Consider the following 19514-nt stretch of genomic DNA (forward strand, 5'->3'; position numbering starts at 1 on the left):
AATTGGCATTTAGTATCAAAGAATACCCTTGATATACCGCACCTTTGAGCGGTGGTGTTTTTTAGTACCTCCGAGGTATGGCAGCGCCGTTCGTTTCCCTGCGAGGAAAAACACAAAATAAAAACTAATATGAATAAAATGAAGCAGAAATAAAGTGCAATAATCATCCGAGAAGAAGAGGTTTAAAGTGCAATACACGATGGCCACAAAGTAAGTGCAATTGATAAGATTTCATACACAGTGCAAAAACATAAAATCGTTTGTGGGGGTGTATGTGTATGTGTGTGTGGGCGGCGCGCTGTGTATGTGAGGGTATTTTTGTGTTTGTTTTGAGCTGCAGCCTCCGCCCCCGCAGCCACCCACCGCCACCCCCTCGCCCACTCAATTTGCATTCGCATACACAGAAAGTGAGAAGAAGAAGAGGTCAGAGATAAGTATCGATTTCGAGCGGTGAAATTGATAAATGTCAAAGTTCATATGTTTTCCAAACCGGTAAAATGGCAATTCGAATTTGATTTCTCTGGTTAGTGAGTGTTAAAAAAAGATATTGTCAAACCAAAACACTTCTTGCCACACGGATTCAATATTCTTTGGGAATCCCCTTAAAGATAAGAGTACTCTAAACGATAAAATATCGAAACGGTAATTTAATGACCAGATGATTCCATATAAAATCTATTATTAGTCTCTAAAAACTTAATTCAATATTATGAATTTTAGATTTAAATGTTACTTATAAATTTACGATTTAAAATGTATGACCTTTTTGCGTTTTATTTTACCATGATTGGTATGTATCCTACCATTCAAAGAATAGTGTAAAGTAGTTTAAAATGTAATATTTTTCAAGCTATTTTTTTTCATTTCGCTGTTTAACATCTAATATGTTGTATTGAACTATTATGTTTATGTGTTATGGCAACTCCCAAACTATCTTTGGATTTAGTGAAGTCTTGATGGTGATAATGATTTTCTTGAAGTCTGCTAATTGACTTTCCTCGGCTGCTGGACCCTTTTCTATTCGGGAAAATTTGCTGGGTTCCTATCTGGATCTGTGCCGATTGATTCACAAAAATCAGTGTAGCTGTCAAATATCCAACACAATCCCCAACAATCAGAACCAAGAACGGAACGAATGGCTCCCTCAACACTTTTTTATTTAATAAACAGGAAATGCTGTAAATATTCGTTTTATACGAATGTGCCCCTTTAGCCCCTGAAGTCCACCATGGTAAATTTCCTTGGTTCTTCTGAAGCGACCGCTTTCTTGGGTGCTTCATTAGGCATCATATCCAATGTATGTGCTATGAAGTCCGGCCTGATAAAAGGCGGCATGGTAAATTTCCTTGGTTCTTCTGAACCGAAGAATCCGGTACCGCTTTCCTCGGCTGCTGTTATAGGCCTCATCTCCCATAAAGGCCTCATAACCGGCATCTTTCGTGCTTCTGAAGTGGTGAACGATAGACGATTTTCTATCCGATCCAGTTGCTCCTTGAATCGTTCGGACATGTTTTGAACAGCTTCTCGCAGATTTTTCAACTGGATTGCTATCTGGTCCTGTTCCGCTCGGGTGATCTCCAGGACAGGAGTCGGTGTCCCTGTCAGAGATCCAATACGATCCCCAACAATCAGAAGTAGAAACAGTACGAATGCCTCCTTAAACATTTCTTGTTATTATTTTATAAACAGTGAATGAATGCGAGCCAGATCAGCTTGAAGAGGATACTGAAATGTCGAGCCTAAGATTCCTTCTTTTATAGGCATCTTATCACATGTTTTTATATGACCAGAACCTTTGACTCCTCAATATTTTTATGTATTGTATATTATTTCAGAACATATTGTTTACAGATAAGGTTAATATTTGAAAGTTTGGTTGCCAAATTGCAAAATTTAAAACCAAAAACGAAATCATCAGATTGATAAGAACCGTAATTTTTTGTGTTTTCCAAGAGATGTATTTCCTTGTATACACAGAATTTTAATTTATTATTAGATTTCATCATGGGTTTTTTCAAAATATGAGTTTTTTCCGTAGTACAATAGATGTCGTACAATTTAATTTAGCACTTCTGAAAATAATATATGGGCATATCCGGTAAACAAGGACCGAAAAAAAAATCTTCATAGTCTCGTATTTTTGTTGTGTGTTTTAATAAATAAATAACAATAGTTACTTAACACAGTGGAAACATAGCATGTTTCATTTGATTTGTTGAAGGAATTTCCCTAAAAAATGTACCTTTTTCTTTCACTTTTAGCTACTTTTAAAAGCATTTTTATACCCGTTACTCGTAGAGTAAAAGGGTATACTAGATTCGTCGGAAAGTATGTAACAGGCAGAAGGAAGCGTTTCCGACCCCACAAAGTATATATATTCTTGATCAGGATCACTAGCCGAGTCGATCTAGCCATGTCCGTCTGTCCGTCTGTCCGTCTGTCCGTCTGTCTGTCCGTCCGGATGAACGCTGAGATCTCGGAAACTATGGGAGCTAGGCTATTGAGATTTGGCGTGCAGATTCCTGAGCTTCTTACGCAGCGCAAGTTTGTTTCGGCACAGTGCCACGCCCACTCTAACGCCCACAAACCGCCCAAAACTGTGGCTCCTACAGTTTTGATGCTAGAATAAAAATTTTAACTGAAATGTATTGTTCTCATCAATACCTATCGATTGACCCAAAAAAAAGTTTGCCACGCCCACTTTAACGCCCACAAACCGCGAAAACCTGTGACGCCCACAATTTTCATGCTAGATAAAAAATTTTAACTGAAATGTATTGGTCTCGTCGATACCTATCGATTGATCCAAAAAATTTTCCACGCCCACTCTAACGCCCATAACGCTTAAATCTGTATACCGCCGGTAGGTGGCGCATTTTAATCTCGCTTTGCTGCTTGCATATCTCCATATAGCTGAGTAACGGGTATCTGATAGTCGAGGTACTCGACTATAGCGTTCTTCCTTGTTATGATTAATTTTTTCGCAAGAAAAACATATGATAAGTTTGCACTTGTTCTACCAAATCTCTTCATTGCAATCTAATAAGAAGATAAAAATCCATAGAGAGAATTATCAATTAACTCTTAATAAAACAACATGGATAAATCGTACGTTCGCGACCGGTATTTAATTCAATAAAAAAAACAAATGGAGATATTTCCTTGGGAACAGACTCGATAGAAAGCTACATGAATCCATTTTAAAAGTAATGTTAATGCCTTAGAATATTCCGTCCCAATTCGCAGATTCTTGCATTTTACTAGATTAAGCCCAAGTCGACTTCCATTTTGCGTACGTTCGCGACCGCATGTTTTTTGTCAATATTATGAAAATTATAGCTCAAAACCCATAATTTACACTAAACAAAAAGAAGAAACAAAATGCTATCGATTAGCAAAAAAAAAAATCAGAAAACGTTTAATTTTTTGATTTGCACTAAGTGCGTGTCCATATACATATTTTCATGCAGATTCCAAACTATTGTAGGTATATTTTTCTATCATCTTAAAAAATATTCAACAACTTTTTCTTTTAACACTTTAAATGATTATGTATTAAGCAAAGTTGCTATAAACAATGCCAAGTTAAATTTCAGTTGAACATTTTTTACCGTTTAGTAAACTTGAAATTCACTTAATTTGTGAAATTTCTTTATATGATAAATGTTGTAGGGTCAAAAACCTGTTAGTCATTTATAAACGTAGTCTAAAGTGTAAGAATCTCACGTAGCAACGGTTAAACGGACTTGGTAACTCCCTGTAGAAATGTTGAACGGCCAGGTGTTAAATTTAATTGTCAATCCATGATTATGCTTTTTTGGCGGTAGTGCAGTGGGCATGATGTAAATTAATTTGAAGCAAGTTAATTGTCATTGGGAAGGCTACCAACTGGTTTTTGATAGATGTGTTGATTTTATTGTATTCCCTGCTCAATTGCCTTATAGGATGGGAATTTTGCCATCATTTGCAAAATACATACATGTCGAATTAGTAGGTGGACTGAAGTGTTTCCCGTGAATCAGAAATGTGATTTTTTTGTATCTTCAACGTAAAAATCAAAACTTGTTTGCTATTTAATTATACCAGCCTTCGTTTTGGGCTCAAACATGACCAAGCGGTCGGAGGTTCAGATAGTTTTCGTTCAACCATAGACAGGTCATCATGTCTCGCAGTTTGTGCGCGGTGAGTTGTGGATATTTGCAAATTGGAATTTGGCAAAAAATATTATTTGGCAAATTATATTATAATATAATTTAGCTCTTGGCGATTCTCATCATTAATTTGGCAAACGCGGCACCTCAAAATTCTCCAACTATTGTTCCGCAAATCCGCACTAATGGCTTCCAACTGGAACCCCTCAACCAAGAATACTTTCTCAGGTAGAGTTATTCGAATTCTCAAAACGACGGGCCTTCATTTAGTTAGTTTCTTCCCTTAGAATCGAACATCCGGGTGGCACTATTCGCCAGGAATCGGTGAAACAGAATGAAGCCGGAAACCTGCAAGTTACCGGAGTGATCAATCAGCCCTTTGAGGATCAGGGTGCCAATTTGGTTCTCACCTACGAGGCTGGTCCAAATGGATACGTTGCTAAATATAGTTACGGCAAGGGTCCACCAACGCCCCCTCCTCAGCCTCCGCTTTTCCTTAGTCCTACTGCCTTAAAAACTGCAGCTGGTTAGGTTTACATACATAAGTATGAAATGTACTTTAGATAGGATAATACATTTACGAGATCGCCAGAATTACCGAATTTATACAAATACTATTAGTACTTTTTGTAACAATCCTCCATTGGGAAAAAAAAAATTAAAAACACATTAATTTAAATAAACGATTATAATATGTTTAAAAGTGTGTCTTAATTACCACTTGGTCTTAGCCATTTATAAAATTATTTTTATATCCGTGGGCGGTTAGAAACAAAACGAAAACTAGGTCAATTTACATATACAAAATCAATCTGGGTGGCTAAAAGCCTTCGATCTATAAAAATGGTTAGCTGTTTACACTTTATGACTGTTGAAACAAGTTTTCAGCATAGTTCTCAGCACTTATGATTTTTAAGAGTTATAATTAGTCCTGACTAAGCAGTTTTAAAAATGTTATCCATTTGTTGTATGCATTTTTTATATAACAACATAACATTCAATACCATACATTACCGCTTTTAAAGTGTTAATTAACAATTCCAGTTTTAGACTTGTATTAGGTTATTAGTGTTTTGATTCTGTTTGTTAGCTGCAGCATTGTTTTAGTCGCTAGCCAACCACCAAAAGATCATCATGGTTGATGTGCTGTTTAGCTCCGTAAGTTCCTCTACGAAGTTTGCATTTTAAATCGTTTAATAATATACACTATAGGTGATTTTGACTTTGTGTCTGAGTCTGGTAACTTCGGCACCCACAGCTTCGGTTACTCGACTCGTGCCATCTATAAACGACAATGGAGTTATTATAGTTCCATCCGATAATAGTTATTACCTGAGGTAAATTGTGAATCGTAATCGGTGAATACTATAAAGTGTCTACCATCTCGTAGGATCGATGTAGATGGATCGGAGCGAGAGGAGACCGTTGAAGAGATTGCTCCAGGGACGCTTCAAGTTAGGGGCACGTATGGACAGCCATTTCCAGGATCCAAGTATCTCTTGGTCACCTATGAGGCCGGACCCAACGGTTATGTGGCCAAGTATAGCCTGTCTCAAATTCAAATCCAGGTTCAACACCTACCACCTGCTGTTCTTAAAACTGCCGCCGGATGAAGAACATTAAAAATAAAACTGTGAAATGTTAGAGTTCAAAGTAAAATTATCAAATACAATAGAGATTGCATAGCAGATCGTTATAAAAACAGGGTCTTTGCTGTTATATTTCGATCCAGCCTGTCAAAATATGCTGTTGTGCTCAAAGTTATTATTATTATTATAGTAATAAAGTCACTCTGAATACCTTACAAGGTCAACAGCTGTGAAAACAAACTTTTACTTATTAACTAAAAAAACAAGAGGGAACTCTATAGTCGAGTGTGTTGACTACCATATCATCATAGATTGTTAACAAATGAAGCATAATACATTTGTAATTTTGGTGCATTTAAGGTAACCTTGCTACTAAGCTAAGCCTCTCAAACTGTACAGTTGAATACAACCCATGATACGTTTTCTGTGGACTTCGTTACCCTCTAGAACTGGAATCGATACCTTGGCATTGAGGTGGTCGCCAGTTCGATTCCATACATTATTTGAGAGTATGGCCCTCGAACACCCGCTCAACCGCAGTGATAAAAAAGCAAAATACGAAGTACTCGGGAGCTTTCACCTCACTTCTCACCTGTTCGTGAGCGGAATTTTGATCACGCTCTCGTATCACCCAACGTATGTCGTATGTCGTATCAGGCAGCTGGGCCACATCAGAATCAGACAGTTGGCATTGTGCGGCGGTATTGGCTTGTTGACTTATCAGAATCGGAGGTTGTTAATTGTGATAAGGAGCCAGCGATGCATTACTAAAATTGGAAGCTCCCAAGTTATCTAGATTGCTGACCCTTCTGGGACAATGTTTCGGGATTGGCGTAAAACCAGCCACAAGCGATGGAAGAAGGTGCAGCAGAAGCCAAAGACGATGATCCTGACAGAAAGGTTTCTTAAACTCTTAACTTGGTTGTATTCCAACCCTCTTATAGTCAAAGAATATTTATAAATACTGTAAACAACAATTGAATTGGAACAATACCTGTTTATGCAACAAAGATTGATTTGAATTCTTTAAGTGCCTATGTGGATACCGGTGTTGTTTGTGCACTAGTTATATCATAGCTTGAATAAGGTTTATAATTCCGCTCAATTTTACAAACAAAAAGCTATAATGTTCACCTTGAAAAAACCCTTTTTAACCTTTTCTTTTTAAATCATAATATTAAATTCACTTACCCTTTATCTATCTTATTTTACAGGGAGACGATGATAGTGTTTGTCTACGACACGGAGTGTCTGATTGACGAGGCGGATGATCCCATATCGGCGGTTCTATATTTCCATCCTAGCTGGGTGTCCGACTCCCAGAAGGTGGCACTGTGTGGACAATTAATGGGCACTTCGTATTTCCTTAAGGATTGCTTCTTTAATCCGCGCATCCTGGCTCTGCAAAATGGAAAGTTTGTGCTCAAGGAGTTTGGACGTTTTATCCTGGTAGGATAACTACTTAAATTCCATATATTCATAATATTAATAACCATATATATTTTCGCTGATTTTTTTTTTCAGGCTATTGGCACCGATCGGAATATTGGGGATCAACTGTTGGAACATCGTGCCGATTTGCTGAGTTCCCTGCTCAAATTCTTCCACCGTGATGTGCAGACTCTGTATGCTCAGTATGCTGCTCCGCCCGCCCTGAACCGCCGGAATCTCAGCGAGAAACTGTACCACATCTTTGAGACATATCTGCCCATGTTGCAGCGTAATGGAAATACATTTCAGAATGTGCCCAGGTTGCGAATGCCGAAGGTGAGTGGTTAGAGTCATCCAAACCAGAGACTGAATTAATGGAGATCTTTTTATAGACGGCCAGCCATATATTCCTGGAGGCTATACAAACTCTACAGTGTTGCCAGCAAACTAAGGGGATCCTAGGTGGAGCAATACTCTATCACAACAAGTGAGTTGGTCTGAATGATGTTTAAAGAAGCACTTACCTTTATGTGCATTATGTCTTCTAGAGTGGTGGCCTCCCAGCTGAGCGACATGGTTACCAAGCACCTGGTGCTCACAGATCCTCTGCACATCCGCACAGCTGCCGAGCAGGTGGTTACAGGTGATCGTGAGTTCCACATCCCCAATGGCGTCCAGATGCTGGTGGTTTACCTGGAGCAAATGCAGTACCGTCAATTGGTTGGCGAGGCGCAGCGCGCCCAAAACCTGCAGATGAGCACGGCACAGCTCTCCCAGAACGGCATGCCATTTCAGTATGCCAAGCGGAAGATTAAGCGGGACAAGTCACTGATCTTCACCCACATACCCGAGGAGGAGCATGCGCCGGAGCAGGCGGGTGCCGGGGTGGGAATGCCACCAGCTAGACCCAAATCCATGCGGCCCACTCACCTGCCGTTGCGCATCAAGACCATGCAGAGCAAGGAGCTCCCGGAGTCTGGCATTGCATCCATCAACTTTGATGAAACCGACTCCTATCCGCAGTTTATTGGACGTACCAGTGTTTGCAACACTCCCATGACCGAGAATAAGGTCCTGCCGGTGGCAAATGTAATGTCCATTTGCGCAAATCCCGAAGATGAGGGCAAAGAGGAGGATGTCCATAATTCCAATGGCAAGGCGCAATCGCGTCGAAATTCTCTGAAACTGGATGTTGAGAAGTTCTTCCAGAACTTCATCAGTAATCCAAATAAGCAGCTGACCCGGCGCAAATCCTCTGCAGATCTCCAGGATGCTCTTCGCGCCATCTCCAAGAAACTGAACAACTTCACGCATGGCTTTAAGAGCGATGTGAATCAGAATGGAAGCGGTGGTGGCGATGCCTCCTCGGGCTCACCGGATTTCATAGAGAACGATGAAAAGATTACTTCGCGGACCATAAGCGATCCCACCTATCCGGTATTTAACACTAATGGCCAGCAGATCTCGCGCAGCCTGTTCCAGCAGTTTCTCGATCAGTACCGCAAGTTGTGGGGTGTGGCCAGCGAACAGGCGCATGAGGATGCCGAGCTAGCAGCTCTGGTGGCCGAGTTTCAGGAGTTCCATGCTGAGATCCAAAAGCTTGACGAGCACATGAGGCAGCAGGCAGCGGAGGGGTCCTCCGCCGATCGAAATCTTAATGTTTCCGCGGCCAAAACGCCGCTGGACAAGCGATCCATGACGCTGCCATTGAAATCAGCAGGAGAAGCCTCTTTCGGAGAGCGAGCATCTGGACGCAGTGGCGCTGGAGGGGTACCGCTAACACCCCTGATGGCAAAACTATCGGTACTGGCCTTGAGTGAAGCCACGCCCATTGAGATACAAACTCCCCTGACAAGCAGCAAGGTTTTCCCACGACGCAGTTCCCTAAAATGCGAGGATGCAGTCGATGCTTTGGCTGTTATGCCCACCATTCCTGCTCAACCTCCGGGACCCATTCAACCCGATGGCTTGCAGCGCACGGAACTCTACATATGTGGTCAGCAGAATATGACCTTGTTATTGCTCATGGAAGAGGGCACCTGTCGACAGCAACAGGTGGTGCAGAAGATGGTGAGTGAATTGTTATTTAATCTTGGTTAAATTCAACTAATAACTTTTGATATTCCTTTAATTTAGTTCGATATCTGCGTGGCCAAGTTCCCGCACATGGAATCTCAACTGAATCAGACTCTCAATGTAAATGTAGAGGGCGATAACCGCGATGGAGGCGATTATAGCTTCATGTGCGTCGACTCCAAGTGGGATGTGCTGCAGCGCAATGGCCCATGGAATCCCCTAGAGCTTAACATCCTGGAGAGCATGCACTCGATACATTCCAGTGGTCATCATCTTACAGATTTGATCTTAAGGTGAGTTTGCTATACACATAATTCCTTCAAAAGATTTTATTAACAATGCAACGTTTTACAGATCCCACGACTCCGTTTATTACGGCCACAAGAACGGAAGGACCGAGTTCTTCTACAAGGAGCCAACCCATCAGATCCACGGCATACCACCGCCCTCGGATCCCATTGGCAATATACAAATGCGCGCCAAGGCGCGACTGGAACGTGATCATTCCTACATGCTGTTCTAGGCTGTCTAATGGATCGTATATTATACACATATTGAATACTCGCATGCTTAGCCAAAAACAGAAAATGTTAACGGGGACACCAGATAGTCTGGAAGATAGTCCCCGGAAAATAGCCAACTTTATGCCATCCGCTGTTATTTACTTTGCGATCTCTGGCTGATTCCTACGCGAGTCCTCGATAGTGGTTAGGATAATGTTTCCATATCATATACAACACAAACCAAGGGAACTCAATTTTAAACGATCTAAATTAAACTTTGACTTTTATACAAACAATTTACAAGAAACGTTGCCGACCTTTTTAACCAACATTTCAAAAGACTCACGTAGGAAACTAAAAGAAGAGTTTTAAATGTGCCGCTTTCAGCCAGCGAGCTATTATTATGCCTTGTTTTATCTTTCACTTGATTGATGTAAAGTACAAAAATGTTTTAAGCTTTGTTTACAATGTCCAGCACTGTTGTTTAATTTATAAGCTTGTAACCTATACAATTATTTTAATTATTTTGCATTTGCTTTGACCGAAGAGATGCGACATTTTGCACTGATTTCGAAAGCCAAAGAAATTAAATCGAGAGGTTTTAATTGTAAATATAATACAAAGTTAGATTCGTTTAGGTGGAATTATTTGTAACTAACTTAAAGTTCACACAGTTTCCGTTCTGTCCAAAAGCAAAACAAATACTTATCTTAGCTGTTTCTCAGTATCAAATATAAAGCGCTTCGTGCCAATTTTAAATGCAGGTCAAATGCTAAAACCCGTCGAATATTAAGGAACGTGAGAACGAATGTTTTTAACCATACAAAACAGTTTAAACAGTGCACTGGTGTGAAAGCAAACAACTATTTTGAGAGTTTTGCGTTGACTTAGCTTAAATATACATAAATATATGATACATAAATACCTAAACGACATTATTTATATATAAATATTCATATATGAAACAAAGACAGGTATTGTTTTTGTAGATTTTCAAGAATAAACCGACAAACCGTTGTCTATGTCTGAGAAATACTTTCGAGTTGGACTCACTTAACTTAAGATTAAGGCTAGGACTAAGGCATTTTCATCACAATCCAAGGAACTCGACCGTAATACTTGTAATAGTAGTAATCGTAGGCAAGCTTGCCCAGGATGAGGAGAATGAGGCTGGCCAGGACTCCATTCAGCCAATCGATGGGGTGGATGTGGGAGTCACTTTCCACGCTGATATTGCACATCTCCTGCCGACTGAGGGTCAGCACTTTGGCCAGCAGCTGATCATCGTCCAGGCGGTAGGTGCAGCTCACGTTCCAGGCATCCCGCACGAGATCCTTGTACTTGGTCAGCAGCTCACGCATCCTGCTGCCAAACTTGCAGGTGCAGTGCCAGGGATTGCGGCTGAGCAGCAGCAGATTGGCGTTCTCGTTGTCATCGAGGGCATTGTCGAAGGCGTAGACGTGCAGCTTGCGGAGATTGTTGCCACGCAGATTGAGCAGGCGGAAGTTCTGCAGCCAAAAAGTGTCCTCAAGGTTGTCCACATTGGAGATCTGGTTGTTCTCCAGCTGCATGTCCACCACATGGCGGTAGTGGGGATTGTCCCGGAGAGGGTTTATGTCAGTGATCTGGTAAGGATTGATAAATGCAAGAAAATTAATGTAGAAAATCTTACTGGGATTTATAGGATCCTTAATATTAATTTTTAATAACTTCGGAAGACTTATTTCAAGAGAAGTATTCTTATTAAAACTCTTTTTATCCATTCTTAAATTTTAAAACAAGAATTGTTTCACTCTAAAGAATCAATTTTAAATAATTTTGGAAGGCTTAGATTAAGTCATAGGACGTATCATATTTAAATTTTTTTTAATATATTTAAAAACATAAACATAACTTTTGTTATAACCCAAGATCTTACCATATTATCATTGATGATTAGGGTGGTGGTGTTATCGGGCAAAAAAGCAGGCAGGCGATGAAACTGTAGATGGGAACAGTTGACCGTATAGAGGGGAATGTGTGTCTTGGGCAAGATGTGATGCATAAGGCAACTGCAGTTCCTGAGATCCTCGTGGGATTGACACTGCTTCTTCAGTTCCTAAAATAAAATCCATAAGTTTATCGACTGTTATCAGGGTGATTAAGATAATACCCACCAATTTAAAATGCATAACCAGGAGCATCTGACGCTCCTTATACTTTCGATCCATGCATATAAGCTCATCTCGATCCACCACCAGTCTTCCCTTCTCCGGCTGCAAAAGCATCCACTTGAAGTTCCTTGTGCAGTTCCACGGATTCCCCGCCAGATAGAGTTGCTCGAAATTGCGGGGTAGCAACAAAGGACCATCCAGTTGGATCAGTTGGTTCCATCGCAGGTCCAAAACCTTGAGAGGATGCACTCGCTTAAAGGTTCGGGATGAAATGTAGGTGAGATTCGTCCAGGAAATATTTATAGTCTGCAAATCCGACATTTCAGGGAAGTCGAACTTGAACTCTGTGAAGCCACTGTATTCGATGGTCAGGGATCTAAGGCGGGGCAGCTTTTGGAGGTCCCTCAGATGATTGAAACCATCCTTTGGCCAGCCGCAGAGGAGCATATCCAGAGCTGGCTGCACTCTGCTTAACTTTCCTGAGTGGCTGTAAGGGGGAAAAAAAGTTTATTTATTTAAATTATTTATATATGTACAGTTAACTTAAGATTTCAACTGATATCGTCAAAATAAAACTAGTGAGTACCTACATATATATTACAAACAAGGAGGAACGCTATAGTCGAGTACCTCGACTATCAGATACCCGTTACTCAGCTAAATGGAGATATGCAAGCAGCAAAGCGAGATTAAAATGCGCCACCTACCGGCGGTATACAAGCGTTATGGGCGTTAGAGTGGGCGTCACAGGTTTTCGCGGTTTGTGGGCGTTAAAGTGGGCGTGGCAAACTTTTTTTTAGGTCAATCGATAGGTATTGATGGGAACATTACATTTCAGTTAAAATTTTTATTCTAGCATCAAAACTGTAGGAGCCACAGTTTTGGGCGGTTTGTGGGCGTTAGAGTGGGCGTGGCAGTCTACTGAAACAAACTTGCGCTGCGTAAGAAGCTCAGGAATCTGCACGCCAAATCTCAATAGCCTAGCTCTCATAGTTTCCGAGATCTCAGCGTTCATCCGGACAGACGGACAGACGGACATGGCTAGATCGACTCGGCTAATGATCCTGATCAAGAATATATATACTTTATGGGGTCGGAAACGCTTCCTTCTGCCTGTTACATACTTTCCGACGAATCTAGTATACCCTTTTACTCTACGAGTAACGGGTATAATAATAGATTATAAAATTTAATAAAAGTTGATTTTTTAAATCATAAGTCATCATATTAAAATCAAAATGATATTTTATGAAGGAAAGTTAATGTAAACACTTTGATTATATTTTAAGAAGTTCTTTCATCAAAAATTGATAGTTTCTATAGTTTCGTGTTTTGAATTTTGTGTAACAGGAAATTACACATTTCCAATGATTGTTTTATTACGGTCAGGAATCAAATGTGAAAACTTAATTTATATTATAAAAGATTTATGATGTGATTTTATCTCTACAAAGCTTTCTTATTCTGAGTTTATGGAAAAAGGAAGCATTATATATCCAATTATATTATTTTAATGATCTCTTTTTGTATTTTAAACGCAAAACGCATGTAAACAGCGATCTAATAATACTCACTTAAGAGCCGCCAGGTTGTTCATTCCGCCATAGCACTTCAGAGTACCATTCCGGGATAGCCTCGAGCAGTTTCCGCCCGCCGCCTCCGGAGCAGATGACCAGTCCAAGCAGCTGCTCGAAATAGCGGGCATGGGAATGGTTTTGGTGGTGATGGTGGCCAGCGCAGTGGTCGTCTCGTAGCTCTCATCCGTGACTCCATGGCTCAGTCTAAGTAACAGATAATTGGTGAGTAAATAACTGTCTATCTCATGATGCTATTTCTGGCCCAGACAGCCCTCAAATTGGTGATAATTTAGCCGCAATACGACTCTCGTTTAGGGCCAACTTGATAAGCAGACGCCAGGTAACTCTTAATTGCTTGGGTAAAACACAGATACGAGATACAGATACTGACTATTTAATTTACTCTGTTACTCTGTTTTTCTGCCCCACAAAATCGGGGAAATTAGCTTGTCCCAGTTTACTTTGGTAACACAACTTAAGAGTTGAGAAATTCCAAAGAACATATTCTATTTTCTCACTACGCCTTTAAAAATAGCCAAGTAGCATCTCATTGGATCGGTTTTAGGCACTGCAAACTGCTTCTAGCCAACCGACTTGGGCAAATATATCACCTAATCTGAACGGTAGCTCAACTCCGGGTAGTAAGTATACCTGCGTAGTATGGAAATCTTGTTTGCCCTGCCTATATGGCGGTTATATTAGCAGACGGAGAGCCGAAGTATATCACATGATGCTCATTTAGCACATCTCGAGGTGCTATATCACAGGTTGACAGACAGCAGAGTCCGGAATAATTTCGAAGACACGTTTTTGCCATTGAAAAGTACCTTTTCCACTGGATTGTATTTCCCCAAGTAGGGATAGGTCAGTGGAAACTTTGGGTAATATATCTATTGGTTTATTTCCGAAACAAATTTCCCGGTAAGCGTATATCAACAAGTTTATCTTCGTATAAACACAAAGACGCTGCCAAGAATACGCATGGAAAATACATACATCATCATTTAATATACCCCGGCGCGTTTTCCTGGGGGTACTAAGTGGGTCTAACTGACAATTAACAACCTGCCTTCAAGGCGTTAAACTCAACAATACACACAGTGATATATAATAACACCCAAAAATATTTACTCAAAATTCCACGAGTATAACAGTTCGGTAGCAGCTTTGTTTGATCTGAAGTGGTAGTATTTTGGGAGCGACAAATATTTAAATTCGGTTGGTATTCAGCTTATGTTCTCGATAAAGCCAAGATCCTAGCTGCCAGAATCGACACTCTTTCTCTGAGTTGCTCGGCCTGTCAATTATCGTTGATTAACATTGGCAAATTCGAAAGGTACACAAAACCCCACAACCAGACATGTATTTTTAATATTTTCTGAAAACCAAATTTTCGTCTTTATCCCAGAAAGTTTCACTTGGTTTGCTAAAATGTTTACCAGTCGTACAACATGGCGTATGCGTGACGACAAGAAATGTCAAATTTTAATTAAAAAGTATGCTTCAAGACATTTTTCAGTTGACTTTTGATCATCGAAACAATTGGCATGCTATTTCATTTAGACAATCAAATCGGTTGGGCAATAAATTCTCTTGCACTAGGTTCTGTAAATAAATTCTAGGAATTTATTCAAGTCAAGAATGTGACAGTAAGTATCAACAAATTTAATACGATTTGATCTACCTTTCATTTTCTACGATTGGAAATACGTTTATCACAATAAATCTACTTATGAATCCGTCACGAAAGCGGCTATCATTTGACTTTTGATTCTCATTGAAATTGCCGATAAGTGTCAAAAAAAGAAAAAGATCAAAAAGATGACAAGAAAATGGGTGGAAAAGTACATAGTACGAGTATATAGTAGAAAACCTTAGCAGATCTGAGAGCAATTTCTTGTCATATAACATTTTGATTAGGCAAACCTTTTAATAGCCTTCGGTATGATAAGAATTTTCAAATTAAAGACAATACCCTTTCGGAACCCATGGCTGTGTTACGTTGTTTAGGGTGAGCGATAAAGGTGGAATGAAATTTCGGGTTTCTTTCGCCCCTGTTTTGAATGTTGAGGAAGTTGCCACCTTAGAGGTTTATTGCCCTAATTGGCTCATGTGTAGGAAAATAAAACAGTCATATCTTTTTTTCAAGAACTGCAAACAATTACATATATGGAAACTAGTTTTATATTTCCAATGAATATTATAATACTCCAGTTGACTTTGGCCCGTCTAGTTTTTATATTAACCATAAAACCCAATCAGTTCGATTTGATTTGGTGTGGCGATAAGTAACTTTGCATAGACCTTATAAAAGATTTACCATGGACTATAACCCACATATGGCATAGCCTGGCCCAGAATAGGATTTAGTAGGTTTATTAATAAATCGCCGAGTGCTGTAAACATCTGATAACAGCGGCACACATTGCTGGCATTACACTAAATTACACAGACGCCGCGTGGTCCACTTTGGAATTTACCTTATTACGACCATGCAAAACAGCCAAAAACATTTCGCAGACCCTTTTTGAAACACTCTGCTTGCCATGCTAATATTCAGGTATTTATAAATATTTATTTTAAGACTGTTTATCCGAGTTGCGAGCTGTTTTCATTCAGAATATTCCATTGTCACGACCGGCTTCGTTCAGATCGAATTGTTTTGGCTATGCCATTTGCTCCCATGCTAACACATAATCAAAATTTCTTGTTTTCCACGCTTCGCCGTTTAATCGCCACGCATCCACGTATCTGTCCGCACTGTGCTACTTTTCTCGCGTTTGAAGTTCAAATGCGGCGCGAACGCGAAACGCTTGGGCTTTTGCCGTTTCTTCTTCTGCCCCAGAGCGGGTATTATAATTTCTGACGCCCGAGATCTCCAGTGGCAAATCAGCTGACAGCGAGAGTGATACAGACTTATCAAAATAGCGCTCTCCATATTTTATTTGGGGGCTCGTTTCGGCCGAAAGCAGCTGTTGAATTTGCCAAACGGTGGGGGGCTGATTTACGATCATGGTCCCTTCACGTGGGTTTATATTGACTATACACTTTCCAAAATCCAATCTAACAAGCTTCGGCTGAATCATTTTCATCTACTACTCGGTTCATTGGCATACAAATTACTTATAATTCGGTCTATCATCGAACAGCAACCAATTTGTACGATTTAATGGCTTCACCTCGGCTGCAGAATAAAAGTAATTAACAATCATGTGACATGGAGCTACCTTTCTAATATGTTTATTCGTCTGTATTTGTACACCAAAATATACATTTAATTTGAGGGCTAAACTAGGGAATATAGTTAACACAAACCGTTGACTAGGATGTGTGTTTGGGTGCAATGCGTGTATATAGGTTGACTAAAAATTGCGTGGTCTAGTTTTTAACAATTATTTGGTTTCGAGTTCCCAGCTAGGTGCTTGTGCATTGTACTTTTTAACGCTGCAGGCAGTTTAACTAGAGCTCTGAGCTTCTTTGGACCGGCGAAATGCATCGACATTGATATACGATATACTATATACACAAACATGCGTATGTTAATAAGATATTTTCTATGAAACTTTGTAAGCCTGCCGCGAGGCCGTGAAGGTACAATTTGCCTGCATTCTGTCTCTATGACTTCTCTAGGTTTTCAGTTGAAATCTCAATCAATATCGCCAGCTTGGGTGGCAGCATCGCCCGCCGCCTCGTTTGCACCACCACTGGTATTGTGGATTTTCTCATTGGTCTCGGCCTGTTTTTGGCGCTCATAGGCGCGAACATCCTCGAGGGTCATGCCGTGCCATTCGTCCAGCCAAGCAAAAGCCTGCCGGTGGCCCAGCAGGAGGATCTCCCTAATCCCGCGCTGAATAAAGTCCTCCACTTTGGTCTGCAGGCCCCAGACTTCGAAGCTGGCATGGACCACCTTATAAGAGCACATGATGGGCTTGTCCGTCTCTCGCCATCCCTCAATCAGTGGTCCGCGATCTGGAGTTGGAAAATATATTAATATTGAGAATTCTCATATTCAATCGATTGGTTACTTGTCTTTTCAGATTTGTAGAACTTGGGGTCCTCCTCCTTCTTATAATGCTTGGCACTGACTTCATCGAAAGCTATATCCAAATGATCCACAGTTCGAACTTTCAGCTCTTCTTCCGTAAGATCCAAACACTGTCAATCATAAGCATTATTAATCAATCATTACTGGCCCTTGATTGGGTGTTACGTTTTCTGTGCTGCCATTATTGTCCTCGTACTTGGTTTTGATGAGGACATTTAACTTGGGTATGAAGGAACACTGTAAGGAAGTAATTGGTTAGCCAAGGACAACCAAAATAGATGCCATACAATTACCGTGTATTCTATTTAAGTTCAGCCAATTACGTTCCAATCACAGCACATGAAATTATAACGTATTAAAAATAAATCAATAATCAAACTCATCAAATATAGCTCGAGTGCACCAAATGTTTATTTTGGGCTAGAAGTGTTAAAAAATATAGCCCCCTGGGATTGATATAAAAAGCCCGTTTAGATTATTATTTCAGTTTCTAAGCACTTAAAAAGAAAAAACTCTGGAGGATTAAAATGCTAATCTAGATTTGTCAAAAAATCGGAGGGCTTATTATAGCTAAGCTATACTAAACATGGTATTGATAGTTAAGATATCATATCATATAATAACACTTTTATAAGCAATCAATCAGATTCTCTTGATTTTTTTAATAGAAATGGCTAAAACACACATTCGTAAACACAGAAAATGTAATTTTCCTTGTTTAGATAATGTAATCAGCTTTGAATGTAAATAAACCAGCTTGTAATGGATTCCACCCTCAAAGTCAACGACCCAAAGCCAAAACACTTCCCATCGAGTGCATGGCGCTTTATCGAGTGCATTGCCCACCAGGTAATCTGATTTTATCAGCCTCTGCGATGGGAATAGCGACAGTTGTTAACAAATTGCCGAACGCAGATTGGAGGAGCAAGCCATGGAGCCCTGCTCTTGATCCCCATGAAAGCCACATCCATGACGTGCTGACTGAGTAAACAGGTGTGCGTTTAATGGGGCCTTTATCGGCAGACGTACCCCCACCACCATGATAGATGATGGTCTGATGATAACGCGGAATTCTTTCTGGCCCCCATAAACTCATGATGTTCTAAGCACATCGCCATATGGCTGTGGTGAGAAGAAGGCGAGAATCCCCATTCCCCGCCTCCGAAATACACAATTGGATTATAAATAGCCTGGGATGCGCAGTAGGTGGTGGTGGGTTTCGGCGTTACTGCTCTACTGCTCACCTGTTAGCGTGTAGGGATAGTAGTTCCAGGATTTCTCTATCACATAGAAGACGCGCGGGCAGATGGCCTGTATCCAGTAGGGCAGTCGGCTAAAAAGTGGAGTTACATATGTTTAGTGGACTATCCTAAGCGGTTTACCGAGGAATTCCCACCTGGACAAGTGGATGTGCTTCTCCGTGTACTGACCCTTGCCGTGGACGGGATCCTCGCAAGGTTTGTTCTCCACCACCTCGACGCCCTCGCCCTCCTCCGACTGTTCCAGACTGTGGCGCGCTATCATATAAAGCTGTCCGATTTTGTACTGTCAAAAGTTGAGTGAAAATCGTTAATTGGAAGCAAGTAACGTTGGTAAATAAATTCAGGGTCGAACCTCCTCCACGGTGAGCGGCATGCACACACGGTATTCCTTGGTCAGCACCATTTCGTTGGCGGATGCGGCTGCCGGAGAAAATCCAAATCAAAACTTTTAACGTTACGCAAAGCGACACACACGCGACGCAACGGCAAACCAACAACAAATGCGCAATGTGACCAGGCAGTAAGTCTTTAAAAATATCTTGCGCTTTGGAATAGTGCCAAATGGTGGGAAACATTGATGAAATGCTAGCAGTGTCAAGAACCAAAAGGGATACCCTTGATGGATAGTTATCGATGTGTACAGGCGCCATTAATTAATTTTAATAACTTAATTAACTGTTTAAAAAAAAGGCACGGTACTGTCAAAAGCGGTCTATCTCATAATGTT

At 40.5% G+C, this 19514-nt stretch overlaps 5 protein-coding genes across 7 annotated transcripts; 3 read left to right on the top strand and 2 right to left on the bottom strand.

Annotated features, from left to right (window-relative positions):
• The first annotated feature begins 52 nt into the window (after nt 1-52).
• On the top strand, nt 53-10783 carry HPS4 (Hermansky-Pudlak syndrome 4 protein). 2 transcript variants are annotated; one of them, XM_017073883.4, is made up of 7 exons: nt 53-210; nt 6955-7189; nt 7265-7507; nt 7564-7658; nt 7720-9241; nt 9308-9540; nt 9602-10783. In XM_017073883.4, exons 1-7 carry the CDS (start codon nt 200-202, stop codon nt 9768-9770), a joined length of 2508 nt encoding a protein of 835 aa, XP_016929372.2. In that variant the 5' UTR covers nt 53-199; the 3' UTR covers nt 9771-10783. The 2 variants fall into 2 exon arrangements, with proteins under 2 accessions (XP_016929372.2, XP_016929371.2); XM_017073882.4 differs by lacking the exon at nt 53-210 and adding an exon at nt 6443-6640.
• On the top strand, nt 4023-4854 carry LOC108009494 (uncharacterized). The gene is made up of 3 exons (XM_017073887.4): nt 4023-4182; nt 4258-4379; nt 4439-4854. Exons 1-3 carry the CDS (start codon nt 4162-4164, stop codon nt 4680-4682), a joined length of 387 nt encoding a protein of 128 aa, XP_016929376.2. The 5' UTR covers nt 4023-4161; the 3' UTR covers nt 4683-4854.
• LOC108009495 (uncharacterized) lies at nt 5177-5841 on the top strand. Its single transcript, XM_017073888.4, has 3 exons — nt 5177-5309; nt 5364-5488; nt 5542-5841. The coding sequence occupies exons 1-3, from the start codon at nt 5286-5288 to the stop codon at nt 5762-5764; spliced, it is 372 nt and encodes a 123-aa protein (XP_016929377.2). The 5' UTR covers nt 5177-5285; the 3' UTR covers nt 5765-5841.
• swi2 (Protein singed wings 2) lies at nt 10200-16535 on the bottom strand. 2 transcript variants are annotated; one of them, XM_017073884.4, is made up of 5 exons: nt 15961-16535; nt 13478-13684; nt 11907-12390; nt 11669-11848; nt 10200-11375 (listed from the first exon to the last, which is right to left on the bottom strand). In XM_017073884.4, exons 1-5 carry the CDS (start codon nt 16026-16028, stop codon nt 10827-10829), a joined length of 1488 nt encoding a protein of 495 aa, XP_016929373.2. In that variant the 5' UTR covers nt 16029-16535; the 3' UTR covers nt 10200-10826. The 2 variants fall into 2 exon arrangements, with proteins under 2 accessions (XP_016929373.2, XP_065719345.2); XM_065863273.2 differs by lacking the exon at nt 15961-16535 and adding an exon at nt 13872-14729.
• A 169-nt stretch (nt 16536-16704) lies between these two features.
• rdgBbeta (cytoplasmic phosphatidylinositol transfer protein 1) lies at nt 16705-19298 on the bottom strand. The gene is made up of 7 exons (XM_017073886.4): nt 19140-19298; nt 18922-19070; nt 18770-18858; nt 17819-17826; nt 17691-17762; nt 17506-17635; nt 16705-17449 (listed from the first exon to the last, which is right to left on the bottom strand). Exons 1-7 carry the CDS (start codon nt 19188-19190, stop codon nt 17127-17129), a joined length of 822 nt encoding a protein of 273 aa, XP_016929375.2. The 5' UTR covers nt 19191-19298; the 3' UTR covers nt 16705-17126.
• Nucleotides 19299-19514: the final 216 nt, after the last annotated feature.

This window comes from Drosophila suzukii, chromosome 2R (assembly GCF_043229965.1).
Source record: "Drosophila suzukii chromosome 2R, CBGP_Dsuzu_IsoJpt1.0, whole genome shotgun sequence".
NCBI classification, from domain to species: Eukaryota; Metazoa; Arthropoda; class Insecta; order Diptera; family Drosophilidae; genus Drosophila; species Drosophila suzukii.